The 20,795-nt window shown below is 39.8% G+C and overlaps 1 protein-coding gene across 1 annotated transcript in view; it reads left to right on the top strand.

Moving 5' to 3' along the window:
* LOC132845610 (leucine-rich repeat and immunoglobulin-like domain-containing nogo receptor-interacting protein 3) overlaps nucleotides 1–20,795 on the top strand; it is a 47,067-nt gene extending 26,272 nt beyond the window's left edge. The window contains exons 2-3 of the mRNA XM_060869715.1: nucleotides 13,481–13,996; nucleotides 14,098–20,795. Coding sequence (XP_060725698.1) covers nucleotides 13,526–13,996; nucleotides 14,098–15,441 — 1,815 coding nt within the window. The 5' untranslated portion in view covers nucleotides 13,481–13,525 and the 3' untranslated portion in view covers nucleotides 15,442–20,795. The remainder of the gene's footprint in view (nucleotides 1–13,480; nucleotides 13,997–14,097) is intronic.

Below are 20,795 nucleotides of genomic sequence, written 5' to 3'. Positions count from 1 at the left end.
CAGGGGTCGCCACAGCGAATCATCTCTCTTCACCTAACCCTATCTTCTGCATCCTCAACACTTGCACCCACTAGCTTCAAATCCTCATTAATTACATCCATATACCTCCTCTTTGGCCTTCCTCTTTGCCTCCTGCCTGGCAGCTCCATGTCCAACATTCTCCTACCAATGTACTCACTCTCCCTCCTCTGAACATGTCCAAACCATCTTAATCTCGCCTCCCTAACTTTGTCCCCCAAAAGTCCAACATGGGCTGTCCCTCTGATGTACTCGTTCCTAATCCTGTCCAATCTTGTCACACCCAAAGAGAACCTCAACATCTTCAGTTCGGCTACCTCAAGCTCTGACTCCTGTCTCTTCTTCAGTGACACTGTCTCTAAACCATACAGCACGGCCGGTCTCACCACTGTCCTGTACACCTTCCCCTTGATTCTTGCTGATATTTTCCTATCACACAGAACTCCTGACACCTTTCTCCACCCACTCCAACCTGCCTGCACTCGCTTCTTTACTTCTTTCCCACTCTCTCCATTACTCTGGACTGTTGACCCCAAGTACTTAAACTCCTGTACCTTCTTCACCTCTTCACCCTGTAACCTTACTGTTCCACTTCCCTCCCTTTTCATTCTCACACATGTACTCAGTCTTACTACGACTGACTTTCATTCCTCTTCTCTCCAGCGCAAACCTCCACCTCTCCAGGTTTTCCTCCACCTGCTCCCTGCTCTCACTACAGATCACAATGTCATCTGCAAACATCATCGTCCAAGGAGACTCCTGTCTGACCTCCTCTGACAACTGGTCCATCACTATAGCAAACAGGAAGGGGCTCAGAGCCGATCCCTGATGCAGTCCCACCTCCACTGTGAACTCCTCTGTCTGACCTACAGCACACCTCACCACTGTCCTGCTCCTCTCATACATGTCCTGCACCACTCTGACATACTTCTCCGCTACTCCTGACTTCCTCATACAGTACCACAGCTCTTCTCTTGGCACCCTGTCATACGCTTTCTCTAAGTCTACAAACACACAGTGCAACTCCCTCTGACCATCCCTATACTTCTCCATCAACATTCTCAGAGCAAAAATTGCATCTGTTGTGCTCTTTCTGGGCATGAAGCCATACTGCTGCTCACAAATTTCCACCACCTTCCTTAACCTAGCTTCCACTACTCTTTCCCACAACTTCATTGTATGGCTCATCAACTTTATCCCCCTATAGTTGCTGCAACTCTGCACGTCACCCTTATTCTTAAAGATCGGCACTAACACACTCCTTCTCCATTCCTCAGGCATCCTCTCACTTTCTAATACCCTGTTGAACAAACTAGTTAAAAATTCCACTGCTGCCTCTCCTAGACACTTCCAGACCTCTACCGGGATGTCGTCAGGACCAACTGCCTTTCCACTTTTCATCCTCTTCAAAGCCTTCCTGACTTCATCCTTTCTAATCTTATCTACTTCCTGTTCCACAGAGTTCACCCCTTCTACTCTTTTTCCCTCTGATTTTCCTCATTCATCAGCTCCTCAAAGTATTCCTTCCATCTCCTCTGTACACTCTCCTCACTTGTGAGCACCCTTCCATCTCTATCCTTAATAATTCTAACTTGGTGCACATCCTTCCCATCTCGATCCCTCTGTCTAGCTAACCTGTACAAGTCCTTCTCTCCTTCTCTAGTGTCTAACCTAGTGTACAACTCTTCATATGCCCCTCTTCACTCTGCGCTGTAACTCCTTGTATTCCTGTCTATTCTCTTCAGTCCTGTCCATATCCCACTTCTTCTTGGCTAATCTCTTCCTCTGGATACTATCCTGAACTTCCTCATTCCACCACCAAGTCTCCTTATCTTCTTTCCTCCTTCCAGACGACACACCCAGCACCTTTCTCCCTGTCTCCCTGATCACTTCTGCTGTAGTTTCCCAGTCATCCGGCAGCACTACCTGACCACCCAGAGCCTGTCTCAACTTCTGTCTAAATTCCTCACAACATTCCTCCTTTTTCAGCTTCCACCACTTAGTTTTCTTCTCTATCTTTGACCTCTTCCTCTTACAGACCATAAGAGTCATCCTACACACCACCATCCTATGCTGTCTGGCTACACTCTCTCCCACTACCACTTTACAGTCACTAATCTCTTTCAGATTGCCTCTTCTACAAAGGATGTAGTCTACCTGTGTTCTCCTACCTCCACTCTTGTAAGTCACTCTATGTTCCTCCCTCTTCTGAAAATACGTGTTAACCACAGCCATGTTCCTAGTCTTAGCAAAGTCCGCTCCTATCACCACTCTCTCACCCGTGGGAATACTCTCAATCACCTCATCGAATTCACACCAGAATCTCTCTTTCTCCTCTAACTCACAACCTACCTGCGGGGCATAACCACTAACAACATTCAACATCACCCCTTCAATCTCTAACTTCAGACTCATCACCCTGTCTGACACTCTCTTCACCTCCAGAACATTCCTCACAAACTCCTCCTTCAGGACCACACCTACCCCATTTCTCTTACTATCCACACCATAATAAAACAGCTTGAATCCTGCTCCTATACTACGAGCCTTGCTACCCTTCCACTTGGTCTCCTGTACACAGTATATCCACCTTCCTTCTCTCCATCATATCAGCCAGCTCATATTGTCACTAGTAGGCCAAAAAAATACAAATCCTTGAACCCTTCATGGCGTACTCTTGTCCTTTTGTCAATCACAGTGACACAAGCCAATTGTGGTCATCTGTGAGATCATGTATGCAGAGGAGGGTAAATATTGTGAATGTCGTTGGTTGTTAGCCAAAAGTACCACAGCCTTTATAAAAGTTTGTGAGAAAACATTGATGCTAATTCAACAAAAACAATGTTCGCTATTGCACGCACACACACACACACGCACACAAACACATTTTCAGAATCATTTTAATGGACAAAAGGTCCCAATCTCATACATATACTAATTAATTTAAAGTAGCTATTAAATCGTCTGCACAGTCTCTATTTGGTACGAAAGAACGACACTGAAATGTGCAATTATTCACATCTTCTCACACATACATGCCCTAAATCCCTCAGAGGCTGAGAATAAACAAGCTGTGGCATTATGGTGGGTTTTCAGACAGCTGCTCAGCCCCTTTTCTCTGCATCTGCCTGCTCGGGCTCTCACTTTCTGCTCGCGCCTCTGCTCCTCACTTAAATATTACTGACAGGTCAAACAATATACACACATAACAGTACATACTGTATGCATCCACATATATGTAGTATATTTATCACAGAATGTCAGATTAAAGCACATCAGTGGTATCAGTGCTTCACAATGACTTTGGGCAGCTTTATGTCCATGCCTTGAAGACATGCATGGGTTACTGTAACCAACACACACACACACACACACACAAAAGAAGGACATCACACTGCCTCTGTCTATAAGAACTTGGTATGTAACCCTGTGTATGTGTCTTAAACTTTAACCGATATACCTAATTTAATCTGCATGTACAGTATATGTAAAGCTGAATGTATTCTTTAAATCTATTTCTATACCGGTGCATTCGAGCATCCTGAGGTGATGCAAAAGCTCTTGCAATCTTGTGCTAAGGAAAGTCGGTCGAGTGGAAGTGAAAACTGTCCTCGCTTCCACCTCTTCACCCTTCATAACCAGCTATGACAGTAACAGTATGGTCAGTTTAGCTCCTCTCGAACATTTTAGTCACTCTAAAAAACAATTATACATTTACAGGAATGAGCCCATGCTCCTTTAAGACAAGACAGCTCTATAATCCCACTGTCATAGCTGTCACACTTGGGGAAATGCTCACCAGGTCTTTCTTTATCAAAGACCTGTATGTTTTTTTTTTTTGGAACATTTTTTATCTTTGTATAATAAGAGCAATTATAATAATTTTGCTCATCATTAAAATCATGGTTATTTATTCCATTCACAGTGATGGTTGGTCGGGATATTGTAAGAGAGACCTAAAGAAATCCTACTTATTGTTAATATTATAAAACAAATCTGGTTGAGCCTACTAGCACAGGCACAGGGGTCCCATACGAGCATAAAATATTCTGAATACACACAGGAGCAAGCTTACTGAATGAGAAATAGACGAAGCTATTCATGCCTTCTTTAAGTCAAGTGTTTCAAGTCTGTAATCATGCCTTGTCTCCAATGAATAGCAAGCATGGGAAGCAGAAAAGCTGTGCTTGTTTTAACTCTCTTTTTTTTAAACCTCAGGCTTCTGCTGTTTGTCTTTTTGTATAAATATAAATAATACATTCAATCAGTATAAACAAATGAAATATTATTTTGCTCGCCACAAGTCTGTTAAAAAAATTACTTTTAGTGTGAGATGTGTGTTTTTCCTGTATTGGGATAAACTTTCACAGAATTTTAGTGTTTGAAGATAACACCTTCAGATTTTAGTTGCTTATGAATAAGCATTTGGGGCATCTCAGAGCTTTAACTATTTCTTGAAATCGTTTCACTTTGATTAGAATTTACAATGTACTATATGATTTGTCTGTTTAGTTAGAATCTTTAGAATCAGTCTCTACTGATAATGTGTTATGAATAACCAACATATCACATGCAGTAGCCTTGTGTATGAAAATGACAAGTTTAGTAGCTAAGATTTTTTGGTTATCACAACTGTGATACTTTACACTACAAGTTATTGCAACAAGTGATACGTAACACTCCCAAAATAATTTTTACAGAGGTATAGAAAGGATGTGTTATATATGTGACAACAAGCATTTGTTCACCACTTAGCATGTGCTACACTCTGTGTAATTGATTGATGTTACTGTCAATAATAAGCTCATACCGCTGTGGCTCGGGTTTGATTCCCAGGCAAGAACCAACCCGGTCACTGAGGGGTTAACTCTCAGTGTCATTCCTAAGCCTGGATAACATGGGAGGGTTTGCGTCATGTGGATCAGATGATCCGCTGTGGTGCCCCCTAACAAGGATTAGCTAAAGGACAACAACATCTGTCAGGAATAAGCTAGTCTAAGAAAGAAATCAAACCCAGCCAGTATTTACCGTTCTGTGTATTTGTATTAATGATCATTGTCATCGGTTCCGAATTCCACAAAAAGGAAACACAGCCCACTGTACATTGTTGTGTATTTACCTTGTTTGTACTTGAATCAAATTATTGTGGACCTAAATATGTAGAAATAGAAGCTGAAAAGATGCCATTTGTAATTTGTTCTCATTTATGAACCATGAAAAGAGGTGAATGTAAAAAAAAGTGTCGGATCTCAGTGCTCCTCATTCCTTGCAGCTTTCTTTATTAATCGTGTGATGTGCAAACACCTCGGAGGATATAATCAGAGAAACGAACAATGGTGCTTGTGTGACTGAAACAGCAGTGTACGCACACGGCATGTGTCTGAGGCAGGGGGCTTTTATCCCATCGCTCTCTCTCTCTCTCTCTCTCTCTCTCTCTCTCTCTTTTTTCATTATTTGCTGCTTAGTGGGTGTTTATAATCAGTGTGAGTTTGTATGAGGACAGAAATTAGTCATAGCAAATGCACATTTCCCCCTTGAGTTACACAACTCATTGCAATGGCAGCAATTACCTTACAAAGGAAGACACCTTACCTGCACAGTAGAGTTGAATTTTTTAAAAAAACTTACCCTGATTATACACCAACAGAAATATCCAGTGTAATATAAAAAAGTAAGTAGTCTAGGTTAATGCCCAAGAAACTTTTATGGCACAGGAACATTTTCACTCTCATTAAAAGAGCTCCCCAAAATAGCTAACTAGCTAGCTAACATTTAATAGCTCATATTTGTCACATGGTGCAGTCATTGCTGGGATTTTAGTCTAAATTAATATTCTCCTCAGCTTATTTAAGAGTAGAGAAAGAGGTGAAAGAGCACAACATGATTTTAAAGCTAATGTTACACATTTAGCTTGTTAGCATAAACTGTTTTATGCATTATTTTATGTAATGCTGTTGTGTTTTTGGCTAGCTGGCTAATGCTAATGTGTTGGCTAAAAACATGGCTTAGTTTAAGGACAAAATGATTAAGCTGCTTAAGGCTTAGAGGCCAATAATTTTCCTCAAAGACAAATAAAAGAAGAAAATCTGTTCTTTGATCTGGTGGCTGAGGCTCAGCATGAAGTTGTACCAGAAATTTGGGGATAAGTCTTTACTGATTGTGAATTAATATGTTACCATTACAGGGCAACTCATAATGGCTCAGGAACATCAAGGTTTATTTTTCTCCCCTAATTCCCTTTTAACCAAAAATATTATATTTAGCATAGTTTTAAAATGTCTAAAATGGTGCTTCTGTATGAAAAAATGTGAAATTGTTGATGATTTATCAGAATGAAGAAAGTTTTGAGTTTAAGGGAACTCTTCAGGGAAAAATCTCATTGCAGGCAGGAATCTATAACGCTGACTGTTTTAATTTGTCTGTTCAGTTTATATAGCAGAAAGTTATGTATTGTTTCAATTAATTCCCTCAGGTTTTTCCTGTGGTTTATCTACAGGTATCCAACTGCGGCATGGTTTGTTCAGTGTCATCCGAAGTACACACACCTTTCAGTTTCACTCCTTCATTCCACTCCTTTCCTTGGCGTCACGGGTTCCTTGCTCTATTTGTGCTGTGAGTGATGAAGTGGTTCCCAGATCACGCTTTCTCTTTTATTCTCGTCCTTGTGGTTGAGGGCAGAGTGGGCATGGTGGTATGTAAGGTGAGGGCTGTGTGTTGGCCCGTGTGATGTTTCTGCACTCATAGTATAAATCACAGTGCAGGAAACTGATCCCAGGTCTGTGCACTTTTATCATGCATGAGCACATCAGTGCCTGCAGGACCTTTATCCTTCATGGTCATAAAACGTGCATAGAACTGACCTGGTTTTAATAGCAAGTTTTGTCACGGACGCCGGATAAAAACGGACCCAAATGCAGGACAGCTTAACAAAAACAGGATTTATTAAGTTAAAAAACACTAAACAGGACAAAGACAAACCAGACGAAGACAACAGCAGACAAGGACAACAGAGGATTCCGTGCTGCACAAGGCAACGCGGCTCAACTAAATAGTCCAAATAGTTATTCAGACATAAGGGAAAGGTGTGTAGAGGTGGGGAGGAAAATACAATGGTGGGGCAGACACGTGAATAAGGAACATAAACAAAAAGGCACATGGCCAAAGTCCGGGCAGAGTCCTGACAAGTTTCTAAATAGTCTTGAAACGAGGGATTACATATGTTGTGGACCTTTACCACAATTTGTTGTGTTACAACATGGAACTGAAATCATTAGTCAGTGAAGCCAGCAGGAGGCCAAGTGTAACTCTGAAGATGCTGGTGAAATCCAGCTTATAGGGGTGAATCTGTTCTCAGGACAACCATAAACTAAACACTATAGGGTTTTGGCTAGGATTTATGAAAATGTGGTAAGCCATATGGAATCTATGGAGTTTGCCTAAGGGCATTAAGTAGTTTCATTAAATATCTGGTCTGACAACACCAAAGAGCTTTTTTGCCTTTGGCACAAATATTACATTTGGAAGAAACCCAATGCTGCACATCAACCTGAGAAAATCTGTACCACAGTGAAGCAAAGTGGTGAAAGCATCATGTCGAGTTTCATTCTGACCAGTTTTTTTCTCATTATTTTTTTTAATCTGTTGTTTTTTTTTGCAGGCCGCTGTGCAGTTTGTATGCTGTACAAGTGATAGTAAACTCAAGGGTGTGTCTACAACTGGATTTAAAAATTTTGTATAATGGTTATTCAAAAGTAAAGAAATACGTATGGCAAGCTCTTGATAAAGTTGCTGTTCTCCTTGTTCTGAGAGGGTGGGATCCTGCCACGGGGCCTCCAGGGACCTCCGGCTGCTTCCTGTTCGGGGTCACCACAGCAAATGATCCCATCCACATATTAAGCTCCTGAAAAATAAATGACCAAAAAAGCAGTTCAACCACAAGTAGCTCGTTGCTATGCAACATCCTTATAACAAAGTGGAAAGAAATATTCCAATCAAAAAGTGTGACTCAATAAGACTTTATTTGAATTTGGATTAGTGTATAGCTTAGCAGCAGGGTCACTTTTAGCTGTTCAAGTTTGTGTGGTTTTTCATCTCTCACAATCTCAGACAGAAAAATTGGCATTGAAAGAGACACAGCCTGACTGGTTGAAAGGTGTTTAGGGCTTTTCTGCTCAGTACTTGTGTCAGCATTGTACAAAAATACAGTAACATTATCCAAATACTATTTGGAGTTTAACTTACTAAATTTACATTGTTCCTCCAAATCTTAACCTTAGCTTTAGATGCAGTTCAACCTTTTGAATGTATCCTATTTCTATATCTGTTTTTAAGATAATGCTGTATAATGTTGACATAGAGTACTGAGCAGAAAAACCCAAACACCTTTCAACCAGTCAGGCTGTGTCACTGTAAGTAACTGCTGAAATGTATAATGCATTGAAGTATATTACTGTAGAGACTGCAAGAGCTCTTGCACCAACAGTACTACACCTGTCCTTCTTTCTCCCCAACTGCCATCGAAACAGTCACATGCTGGATGCTGAGACACCGTCTGTGTCCTCATTCTGCCACAAGAAATGTCTAAGCCAGTGCTTGGGTTTTGTTCGTGTGTTTGATGTGACACAATACTCCCACAAAGCTTGTGCATAGGTTTTGTAATGGGTTTTATTGTACCTTTGATGTGAAAGCAGCGCATAGTTTGTGAAATTTCTCACTCTTTAAATGGGGTACACACCACACACAAACAAGACAGACTCTTGTGCACCATCCTATTTTTAGTATGGGAACAGATTTCAGAAGGATTTTAAAATAACGTTAACAAATTCCTCCTCCCAAATCTCAAGACATCTCAGACCATGCATGTTCACAGAGTATTTTTGTAGCTGAATAATTTTAGGGTAAATGTGACTCATGGGACAAATGGAACATATTGTTTTGAATCCTTTACACAAAAGACTTGTTGACATGGAGGGATTATTATATTGCACCCATTCCTGTGTTTCTATTTATAAAAACATCTCGTTTGCATTTACATTCTTCACAAATCAGAATTTTGGCCTTCAAGAGTGTGTGTGTGTGTTTGTGTGTGTGTGTTCCACAGTCTCCTGGCTGTTTTTGAGATTATATTATGGGATGGAGGTAGCCAGGAGTATCTGAACACCACACTGCCTGTGTGTCTGACAATCCAGACTATCTGACCAAAAAATCAATGTGTATTTATAACTGTCTGCTGCAGCGGTGACAAAGTAAAGGCCGACTTCACTGGGAGCCTGTATTCTAAGCCTTCAAAAGAAGAGTTCCTTTCTCTCTGTCTGTCTGTCGGTTTGTCTGTCTGCCATGTTAAATAATGGATCTTGAATAATGAGTGTCTAGAATACATGGCCTGTCTGGCATTCTCAGACTCAGTTAATTTGTAGATGACTGCACTCAGTTGGCTGTCTTTAGGCAGATTACATTAATCAGTATGGATGTACTGAATGTTTCAGCCATTTCTTTTTTTTGGCCAAAAAAATGACCAATTTTATGTGAGTCTATTATAGACAATTATAGAAGACAATTATAGAGTATTGTCTCATAGCAAAATATTATCTTTATTTTATATATGTATGTATGTATGTGTATATATATATATATATATATATATATATATATATATATATATATATATATATATATATATATATAATATAATATTTATTATATATGTATATTATTTAGTATATTTAGTATATATGGTTTTATATATAGAAGTGTACATATAGATTTTATAAATAGAAGTGAAGTATAGAACACTTCATCTAGCACTTCCTTCCCTGTTTGTTGTATGTATAATGAAAATAAATAAATAAATATGTAACCTAGTGAACCAGAGTTAATGTATCCAGTGATCGAGACTTAAGCACTTTTGTTCATCGCTCTGGATAAGGCCGTCTGCCAAATGCTGTAAATGTAAGTGTGTGTGTGTGTGTGTGTGCATTTTCATTTTAACAGCGTACTGTAGTACTGAAGGCTACCTTGATGTTTTATACTTTCTTATGTTGTAAAATGTTATGATCTATGCAAATTATTTCTGTGTCCAGTGACACAATTTGTATGCATTACAAATTGAAAAAAAGGAAGACATTCCTGCACTTGGTGTACAGTTTCCTGTTCCAGTTTTCCCCCCGGCAAGTAATTAAATTCAGTTTCAGGCAGGATTTTTAATTACGGCAATTCATTAATCAGTGTATTAAAGCTATAGCTTCATCTCTGGATGTCTTCTAAGCCACTGTATTCTTACTTGCTATTAATTATCTATAAGTCTATGAGAGCAAAGACTGCAAGTGCATCCTGCAGAGTGTCCCAGTCTCCCTGCGTGACCATGCAGAGTCCATGATGACAGATAGCGGTAATGCTATTGTAATGAGAGTGCAGCTAAATGAAGAAAGTGGAAATGAGGAACACAGGACAAATAGATGTGTAGATTTAATGCCCTACAGAATATTAACATGAGTCATAGATGCTCTAAAAGGATATTGGTCTCTGACAGGCATTCCTTTATCACCATAAATACTAGGTTTCTCACAGTCCCCTGGAGTGCTGGTGGAGTAAGTGACAATGACGTACTTGTGAGCTGAAGGCGTGTAAGACACTGAGTTGGGTTTTTTTTTCTGTGATGGAGTTAGCTAATGTGTTCGTGTTAGTTTGAAATGACAAAAAGTACTGTGCGAAAACAACAAAATGCATCTCAGGCGTTATTTGACACACAGATCCGCTGCACCAGTACATCAGTTTAGTGCAGAAGCTTGAAGGAGAGTGAACATGTCTAAACAGTTAAGACACTGAATGTGTCAGTTTTTATCTTGAATTTTCACAGTCAAACTCGTATGCTAATATATTTCATAGAGAAACAAGTAATATGCTAGTTCCGAATGTGATAGAAATTTTTACTCTTATTCCACTGGCCGCCAAAGTCTTTCAGATCTCAAGCTGATTGATTGGATTTTTTGTGAATTTCTGTGGCAGTTAGTTCTTGACTTTGGATGTTTCTTTTTCTTTTTGAAAGGTGGCTTAGTCTGTTTAATAGTTGATATACCTTGATAAGACCTTGAGCTCTATGAAGGTTTTATTCATTTTCATTTCAGGCTTTGTGTAAGCATGTTTTCTTGATTTTCCATTGGATATTAAAATGTCGGTTCATAGCAACGTGTTGCGAGTTTGAGTCTCTAAAATAAACCAGAGCTCTTGTGCAAATTTGGTCATCTGCCAATTCCCATCCCTTAGTCTGCTCTCCCCTAACACACAGTAACGGCTATGAACCAGAAAGGGTGAAGGCTAACACATGCTTCCTTCAAGAAAGCCAACACACAAAGTCAGCCAAATTGCATCTCATGCTGCATCACAAGGTAGCGTAACTCACCCTGAGGAAAAGGCTAGCTTTCCGAATGCATCTCACAGACATGACTGGCTAGTGTCACTGTGACTGACTCCATGATGTCTCCCACTCAGAAAGCATGGCCAATTTTGCTCCTTTTGTTCCCAGCCATGGATGGCATGTTAATGTTGTGATTAAGAAAACACAATCTCATGCAAGGGTGGCAAACCTTACAGCTTTTAATAAAGATACAATCCAAACTGATCTTACCCAACATCAGCAATGATGGAAACAATATAATATCAAAGAAGATGAACTTCTGTACAAATTTAGTCTTTTTTCCAACCAGACACCAAGAGACCTGCAAATTGTTATAATCAGCTGTGAAACATACAGAAATATGCACACAGTAATTACACTTTACTGTCTGATTCTGTTCTGCCCCAAGCATTTTAATGAAAAACACTTCTCAGCCACAGAAGACCACAGAAGTTCTCAGAGTTTTTTCTAGCTTCAATGAGACACATTGAATTTTCACTCTCAGCTAATTATTAGGCCCTTCATACAGTGTTGAACATATGTTGCGGGTTGTTATAACTTTGTAGTTATAAATTCCCAGTGACATTTTGAGACCTTTCCAGTTCCTTGGCCCCAAAAGGTGAACTTACTGTGGGTTTAATGCACTGACATGACTTGCTGTGACTCTGAAGCCCTTTGAGAGGCTGTGAGGGCTGTAGCGAGTGTTGAATTTGGCAATTACACGGAGCAGTCGCCTGGCTGGATTCCCTACAAGATTCAGAGCAGGGTGGAACTATGCCGAGTGATTCAACTTTTAAGTGTGTGCCAAAGCCCACAAACAGCAGCTTTAACATTCATTGGCTCTCAATCCTATTGAATACAAATAACTTGATTTGATGGGTTTTAATCTATACACTCAGCAAATGTATTATTTATTTGGTAAAAAAAAAATCACTTTTGTTCTCCTTTGTTCCCAATTAGTCTACTTTACACTTTTAATTGATGTGAAAACCTTGTTAAAAGTTTTACAAGGTGTGAGCATAATGTCCTTTGTGCAATATTGAGGTCTTTATTCATAGGATTTGGTTCCTTGTCTACAATTAAATTGCAATATTGGTGTTACTAAAAATAATTTTTATGTACCTTTCCAGAGTAATTTGGTCCCAAATAAATCAGATGACAGTAAAGCCACTGGGCATAAATTAAATTCTTAGAAAGTTTATATGATAGCAGAGTAATATGTCTTCCACTGATTTTCAGTCAGTGAGTATCTTCAAGAGCATAAAGGATTAAATTAAAATTAACTCTCTTCGCTTTACAGGTCACAGTAATTCCTGATTTTTCATGGGAAATCTATCTAAGATTTACTTCTACTTTTGACAAATGTTTGTCTTTTTATTAACAAAAGGCTTGGATGGATATAAGTGCCAATGAACATGGCTCTGACTTCTGAGCTGGGTCTTGTGATGCTCTTATATTCTTACGTAATTGCTGCAAAAGGCGTTGAGAAGATGTGTGCAATTTGTCAATAGTCTGGTTCCATCTGCTAGAGATGTGAGCAATATAAACAGTGTATTTAGTGTAGAACAATAGCTCTTTTTGCCCCTGTTTTACCCCATTTCAGCGTTATCTGCTGTTCAGCTGGTGCAACAAATATATCCTCCTTTTACATAATCAGAAGGTCACACATTATCTATTCAGTTTTAATTTATTCAAAGTGAAATGATGGTCTTAGCAGGCAGGCAGGCAGGCAGGCAGGCATGAAGCACACAAACACACATTATGCAGGCTTTGTGCAGGTGTTTCAGAAATGTGTTGGGGCATTTGCTTGTCTGCTTGAATTACTCAGTAGGTTTGATAACTTGTGTTTTCTTATGCAAAATCAACCAGACCTTAAGGTTATTCCTAGTTTAATTGAGAACATTTAGACCTAGACATTTGATAGTATCTCATTATTGCTTTTTGTCGCAGTGTCTATTTATATGCTAATTTCACATATATTTCAGGTTGCATGTATGTTGTAATTGCACACCTCCACCACTTTTTCCTCTCACTCTCATCTCATGTCTCATTTTTCTCTGATCTCCATAGGTGTGTGGTAGACTGATTCCGCAAGAGTGAGGTGGTGGGGTGCTCATGGCTGCCCTATGGGGCCTGGGCTGGCTGGGTGTGAGCCTCACCCTGTTGGCCCTCGCCCCAGTGTGCCAGAGCTGCCCGCCACGCTGTGACTGTGTGGCTCAGCTCCGCTCCGTGTCCTGCCAACGTAAGCGTCTGTCGGGTGTGCCTGAGGGCATCCCAACAGAAACCCGGCTGCTGGACCTCAGCCGGAACCGGCTACGCTGGGTGTCACCAGGAGATCTGGCACCATATCCACGGCTGGAAGAAGTGGACCTCAGCGAGAACCTTATCTCCACCCTGGAGCCCAATGCCTTTGCCAGTCTTCAGGTGTTGCGAACACTGCATCTTCGTGGAAACCAGTTGAAGCTGGTGCCTATGGGTGCCTTTGCTCGCCTGTCGAACCTCACTACCCTGGACCTGAGTGAAAACAAGATTGTCATCCTGTTGGATTATACTTTTCAGGACCTGCACAGTCTAAAACGCCTTGAGGTTAGAAGGACGGATGAATTCTTCATGATATTTTGAGTTTAAATGCCTAAAAACCTAATCTGATATTTAATTATTTTTTATCTTTTTTTCCCACTTTCCAGGTTGGTGACAATGACTTGGTCTATATCTCTCATAAAGCTTTCTCTGGATTGGTAGGTCTTGAAGACTTAACCATAGAAAGATGCAACCTGACTTCAATCTCTGGTCAAACCCTATCCTACCTGCGCAACCTGGTCACCCTTCGATTACGCCACCTCAGCATTTCTACCATCGAAGACCAAAATTTCCGCAAGATGTATGCTTTGCGTGGTCTAGAGATAGATAATTGGCCATACCTGGAATACATATCCCCCCTTAGTTTCCAGGGTCTAAACTTGACATGGCTGTACATTACTAACTCCAATATTACCACAGTCCCTTCTGCTTCTTTTCGCAACCTTGTTTACCTGACATCCCTTAACCTCTCCTACAACCCCATATCTGTGCTGGAACCCTGGGCATTCAAGGATCTTATAAGGCTGAAAGAACTGCACATGGTCAGCACTAATCTGCAAACTGTGGAGCCTCATGCTCTGGGTGGTTTGAGACAAATTCGGGTGTTGAACCTCTCCAACAATGATCTGGTCACACTAGAGGAGAGCTCCTTCCATTCTGTCAACAGCCTTGAAACTTTACGAGTAGATGGAAATCCACTTTCGTGCGACTGCCGGCTTCTCTGGATTCTACAACGCAGACGCACTCTGAACTTTGATGGGAAAATGCCAATATGTGCTGCTCCACCTGAGGTACAGGGTAATATTCTGAGCAGTTTTCCGGACTCTGCATTGTTTGACTACTTCACTTGTCAGAAGCCGAAGATTCGCAACCGGAAGCTTCAACAAGTGACAGTGCGAGAGGGTCAGTTGGTATCCTTCCTGTGCCGTGCTGATGGGGAACCGGCACCTGCAATCATCTGGATCTCACCACAACGGCGAAAGATCACCTCGAAAAGCAGCAGCAGGATCACAGTCTTACCAAGTGGAACCTTGGAGATTCGATATGCACAGGTGACTGACAGCGGCACATACATTTGCATCGCCAGTAATGCAGGTGGCAATGATACATACTTTGCCACTCTGACAGTGAAAGGACAACCAGTGGACCCTGCTCTGTTCGCCAACCGTTCTTTGTATGCGGTGGACTTTAATGACACTGGTCTGAACAGCACACGTGTCTTCCTTAAGTTCACACTTGACCTCACCACAATCCTGGTGTCTACAGCCATGGGCTGCATCACCTTCCTGGGTGTAGTACTCTTCTGTTTCCTGCTGTTGTTCGTGTGGAGCCGCGGAAGGGGCCAACGCAAGAACAACTTCACAGTAGAGTACTCATTCAGGAAGACAGAGGGGCCCACTACCAGTTCCACCTCTGGAGGGACCCGCAAGTTCAACATGAAAATGATATGAAACAACGCAGCCAGGGGCACCCTGGGGGAGGCATAAACACCCAACATAAACGCACAGCTCTGACTCGCAGTAATATCAGAAGACATTTAAGGGACTAATCTGAATAAATTTACCTTGATCTTACTGCCCTTTGAAAAGATGTTAATGCTTCAAATAAGTCACCCTGATTTAATAAGTTAATAAGTTTCTTTTACCTTGCTTGTTTGGATGGTTGGTTGCCATTGTTTTAACATAGCATTGCTACTGCTAATGTTATTGTTATGCAAAATCTAAGCAGCACCTTAGAGCTATATGACCACCAACCAATGTTACAGTTAAAGTCCATTAATGAATTTAATATACATTATAGTGGTTCTAAGGAAATTACATGCAAATTTAAAAAATACTGAATGCACAAACAACATTTGTTATGTTTTTAAATTAAACACCAGTCATGCTATTGGCCAAACAAAATGGCTAAAGGCATTTGAATCATGAGCTTCTGAACTACAAGCCTGGCTTTCTGTCATGTCTGCGATTAGGTGCTGTGTAAGTTGGGACAAGCACACTGGCCGCAACACTGTGAGTGCACTGCTGCTACTGCCATACAGTTATTCACTTAGCAGCATTGTACTATAGTGGATGTAAGCTAACATGCAGCCAGGACCTCAGGGTCTGGTTAGGAAGCCAAACCTTGGGTACTGGCTGCACTATTAGTGGATATACGATGCCTATACCAGGCTGGTGGAGGGATGATATTGGGATTTTTTCTCATATCCTCTCCACCGCCTGGCCTAGGTACACACCGATGACCCATAAGCCTTCATGGGGGGAGGCTGCGGGCATCGGGTCCGTTTGATGTCAGACACTTGCTGTAAGTACATGTCAACAAATGTACACTTAAGCCATTACCGAGCGACACCTGCACAATACAGTTATAGCTTTATTTGTTTACAACACATAGTACTATGCAGGGGAGATGCAAGACATATACAAATTTTCATCAGCACACTTGAGTTTTCTTGTGTTTGCATTTCAGGGAATGGTAAAATAATGAGCAGAGCTTGATTTATTTTTCTATTAAGCTACTGTATAGACCTTTGTTTTAGGTAAATGTCATTCATTAGTGAATATGTTAATTGAGAAGAATGTTGTGTTCATGGTTATTGCCTTAGCTTTACCATGCATTTTCAATTTAATTATGCTAATTACTGTTGGGTTTTCTTTTGCAGGCACTAGCAGTAATAGCATAGTGCAATAACAAAGAAATCCTGGCTTACTGTCATTTGCTTTTTAGACTTTGTATAGGATAAATAATGTAACATAGGCATGACTCTTTTCACTGTTATAACGAAACAGTACTTTTTTAAAGTTAGCACATTGAAAAACTCAAAATAAGAAATCAGATCCATACATAAGCAATTTCAGATTATTGTATATAACATCATGACAATAGATGTTAATTAAACATTAAACACATACATATAGAAGAAAGGGTGATTAGTGATGCTATAATCATCACATATCACCATAATCCCTCTTTTTCTGACTTGTTACTTTGGCGGCCAGTGTGCAAAAGTCTCTGCTTCTCCTACCCAGTCGTCATCCCCCCATTAATCCCTGTTCCCGAACCCCGACTGGGTCTCAATGAGAGAGGGGTCCCTGGCTGGAGACCATGGATGTAAATGAATATCATGACACCCATCTAACCCATGTGTATTTGACTGTAGAAGGTATTTCTTCCTTTATGTTTTCAGTTTGTATGTGTTTTGTACTTTTTATTCTTTTCATTTTTAATGCTTTGTTTTTAATTACTGGTTATTGTACAGATGTTCATGTTAATGATCTGAAGGATGATCTGTTCTCAATACTACTATGTTTCGTTTGTAGCTTTGGTGAGGTAAGAGGGTAAAATATGAAAATCAAGCTCCTGGGTTCCTTAGTTAAATCTTGAGTTTGGATTATTGTCTCTGTGGAGATTTGCATGCTTTACATGTCACTCCAGTTTCTCAGCTTTCGTCCCGACTCCCAAAAACAGGAGCCGGTAGGTGGATTGGCTATGCTACATTGTCTCTAGTGGTGTGTGTGCTCTCCCTCCAGGGTTTATTCCTGCTTAATACCCAGTGTTACTCGGGCTCCACCACCACCCTGAAAAAGATAAATCAATTACTGAAAAGTATTGAACAAACAAATGAATAAATGAATGACTAAACGAATGAAAGTCTTCAATTGGTCTCAGGCTCTTCTGCCAAAAGTCATTTGAGCTGTGACACTGAAACTAATGACAGTCTTTACCTAAAATGTGGTGTTGAGAACAGATTAACAAACCAGAGCCATGAGTAGAATGCTTCTTCTAGGTAAACTCTTTTGCCGCCTCATTTCTCTACCATATTTTGCTAATCTGCAACGTAGCTTAATGTTCTCAGACCTCACCAACATCATCAGCAATGCAATAGGATGAAGTGTGTACATCATCAGTACAGTCGATGTTGTCCTTTTGGCCTGTGACCTGTTTCGATGTTGTTCGTTCGTTCGGTTGTACAACCAGATTCGTTTATTAGCTTTTTGTTAGCGTTAGCTACTAGCCGTGCAGTCAGTCACTGTGTTTAGGTGTGGTGTGGTGGTGGACGGTGAGAAAGGAGGCTCAGCCGGGGATGTGACTCCAAGCTTTCCCGGCATCGTGTGACCCCGTATATCCCCACCCAGTTTTCCTCTTTACAAGACCAGCGGCATCCACAGACACACGTAGCAGCTGGAACACTCTACATCTGTCATGAATATGTCATTGATTTACTGTTTACACTTCAGATTAAGGAACAGAGTGTGAAATGCAGACAGATTGGGCGTGAGTGGGATCTGTCAAATTGCAAAGTGTTTATTAGTAAATGGAACAGCATTGAAGAAAAGGTGAAATATTTTTAGCATGCTTAAGTCACTCTTCTGAAGTGATGTTTAAATACCACGTACTATAATCTTCTTTATTTAAGCTCTAATATTGTGTGGCCAGGTTTGAATTTGTTCAGTAGCTACAAACTTAACTACAAAGCTGCTTGGTCTGTTTAAAAATGTAGATTCTAAGGGCAGGAGAAAAGCGTGACATTTCTGATGGAACAGTATCTTCCTGGCAGTGTTTGACAGTTTTCAGATCTCATCAAATACATTCAGTGGAGCTGCTCCACTTCTGTCACTGCCTCTGTTCTGCCCCCCTGATGAGTGTATCAGCTGTATGGATGATAGACAGACAGATACACTCATTTTTCTTTCTGTCTCTTTTTCTCTCTGCCTCTGAGGACTGGAGCTCTGACACCTGCCTCCCAGACACACACTTTGGAGCAATAACATAAAAAATGGATGTAAATCAGAGGAACGTTGCCTAAGAGAAGTAGCTATTAAACTAAAATATTTTCTCATATTATACAAATAGTAAGAGTACTTAAGCATATCCTGATATGATACTGTTTAGTTGTGCATTTTAATAATTTCCTGCAAAAGCTTACACACAGAAATGCCCAACTTTGACCCATTAAAGGGCACAGAATATTATTAAACCAGATAAAGTAGCACTAGTTAATTGTGCGAAGTATCGTTTCATCCTTTCATGAATTTGCAATAGACATATTATGAACAGATTTTTTTTTTTCTTTGAGCTTTAGAAAGTAGGTCTAATGCTCCCTCGCCCCCTCAACAGTCTGCTCTTGTCTGAACTGTTGCATACACAGGCAACAAACAGAAGACCCCACGGTTTTAGATACTCACTGCTTCATGTCATTTATTTTGCCCATGCAAAGGGAGATTTGAGTTTCGCTAATGTAGTGACATCACAATACCTTGATGAAGGATAATAACACCATGAAGCCATATGTAGGTCTTTAATTCAATAAATCATTCACTAAAACGAACCTGTTTTTTATCAGGCAATACTAATTTTACTGCCAGATTATCACAATATGTGTCTGGGTGGTGGATGTCTTCAGTTTTTGAAGAGACTCATTTTACTTTAAAGTGTATAAAAACATTTATATTTTGCTGATGAACGAATTTCAAAATACAAGCTGTGACAACTACAATACTGTTGAGACTAGTTTAATATACAAATTTGTAACATGATATTAAAACTGAGACTCTGCCGCCATCTGCAGGCGACTATATGTAATCGCATGAATATTTTCCCCTTATACTGTATATGATAATTTACATAAAGCTTATTACCTGCCATATGCTCTAGATTATTTTACATAGAGCAAATTGTGACTGTTAGCTTAAGAAAGATTAAGAAAAATTCAAATAACAATAACACTGATGTATAAAAAATTGTTTAGTAGAGGGTTTAACTCGTTCGGATTCAATTTTAGGAAACAAAAGATTAAATATAGGAACAATTTTTATTTTTTATTTTTTTCAAACTGTTAAAGACCGACTGGAAATTGGATAGGCCATACAATCTATATTCAAAGTGCCATGCTTTTTGGTGACACATTTCTTGTTAATTATTTGTATTTATGACCAATAAATCTTATTAAGAGATTAGGAATTATACCGTTGAAAAAATTTCTCTCTTGTGAACTAGCAGATCTGTGTGATCTATGCATGCCTCTCCTTAAAAACTTGCCAAACACACTTGTTCTTGTGTAAATCTCTTTTCATGTCTTTAAAGCGTACTGCGGGGTTGGATTAAAAAACAAAACAAAACAAAAACATTATCCAGGATTTAAATCCTTATGAATAAGAGCCATAAATATGTGTGCACGGTTACCTGCTGGTGTGATGTGCTTATTTTTAAAAAAAAAGTGATTTTCAGAACTAGGTCTATTATTTAAAAAAAGATTTTTCTCTTCCAATGGACTAATGTGTTTGCTGATATTTAATTACATTTGTTTATTTATTTGTTTTTTTTATTTATTTATTTATTACAGTGTTTTTCTTTAGCCTTAATACTGTCTCAATTCTGACGCACAAATCCAGTGATGACTGGAGTTTTCTTTTCTTTTTTCTTTTTTTTGTTACAGAATATGTCACAGAAATTTATAATATCTTGTGTTCTGGTCTCTGATATATTTTTCACTCTGCCTGCTAATAAAGAAAAAAAAATCCATAATCCACAGTGCCACAGCTGACATGTAGACAAGAAGCTTCGAACATAAAAGGTGTGTCAGATAACGTATCCTGTGATTAGATTGTTTTAATTTTCTAATTTTTTTTTATAGATTTTTTTTTAACTTAAGACAGACATAGTCACCTGCTATATATAGATGGCATGCACTTTGTGTGTGTGTGTGTGTGTGTGTGTGTGTGTGTGTGTGAGAGAGAGAGAGAGAGAGAGAGAGAGAAAGATTTTGGACAGATCATGGTTTTATCTGTACAACTACTTCATCCAA

This window comes from Tachysurus vachellii, chromosome 1 (genome assembly GCF_030014155.1).
Source record: "Tachysurus vachellii isolate PV-2020 chromosome 1, HZAU_Pvac_v1, whole genome shotgun sequence".
Classification (NCBI taxonomy): Eukaryota; Metazoa; Chordata; class Actinopteri; order Siluriformes; family Bagridae; genus Tachysurus; species Tachysurus vachellii.
This window is presented reverse-complemented; position numbering and strand designations above follow the sequence as displayed.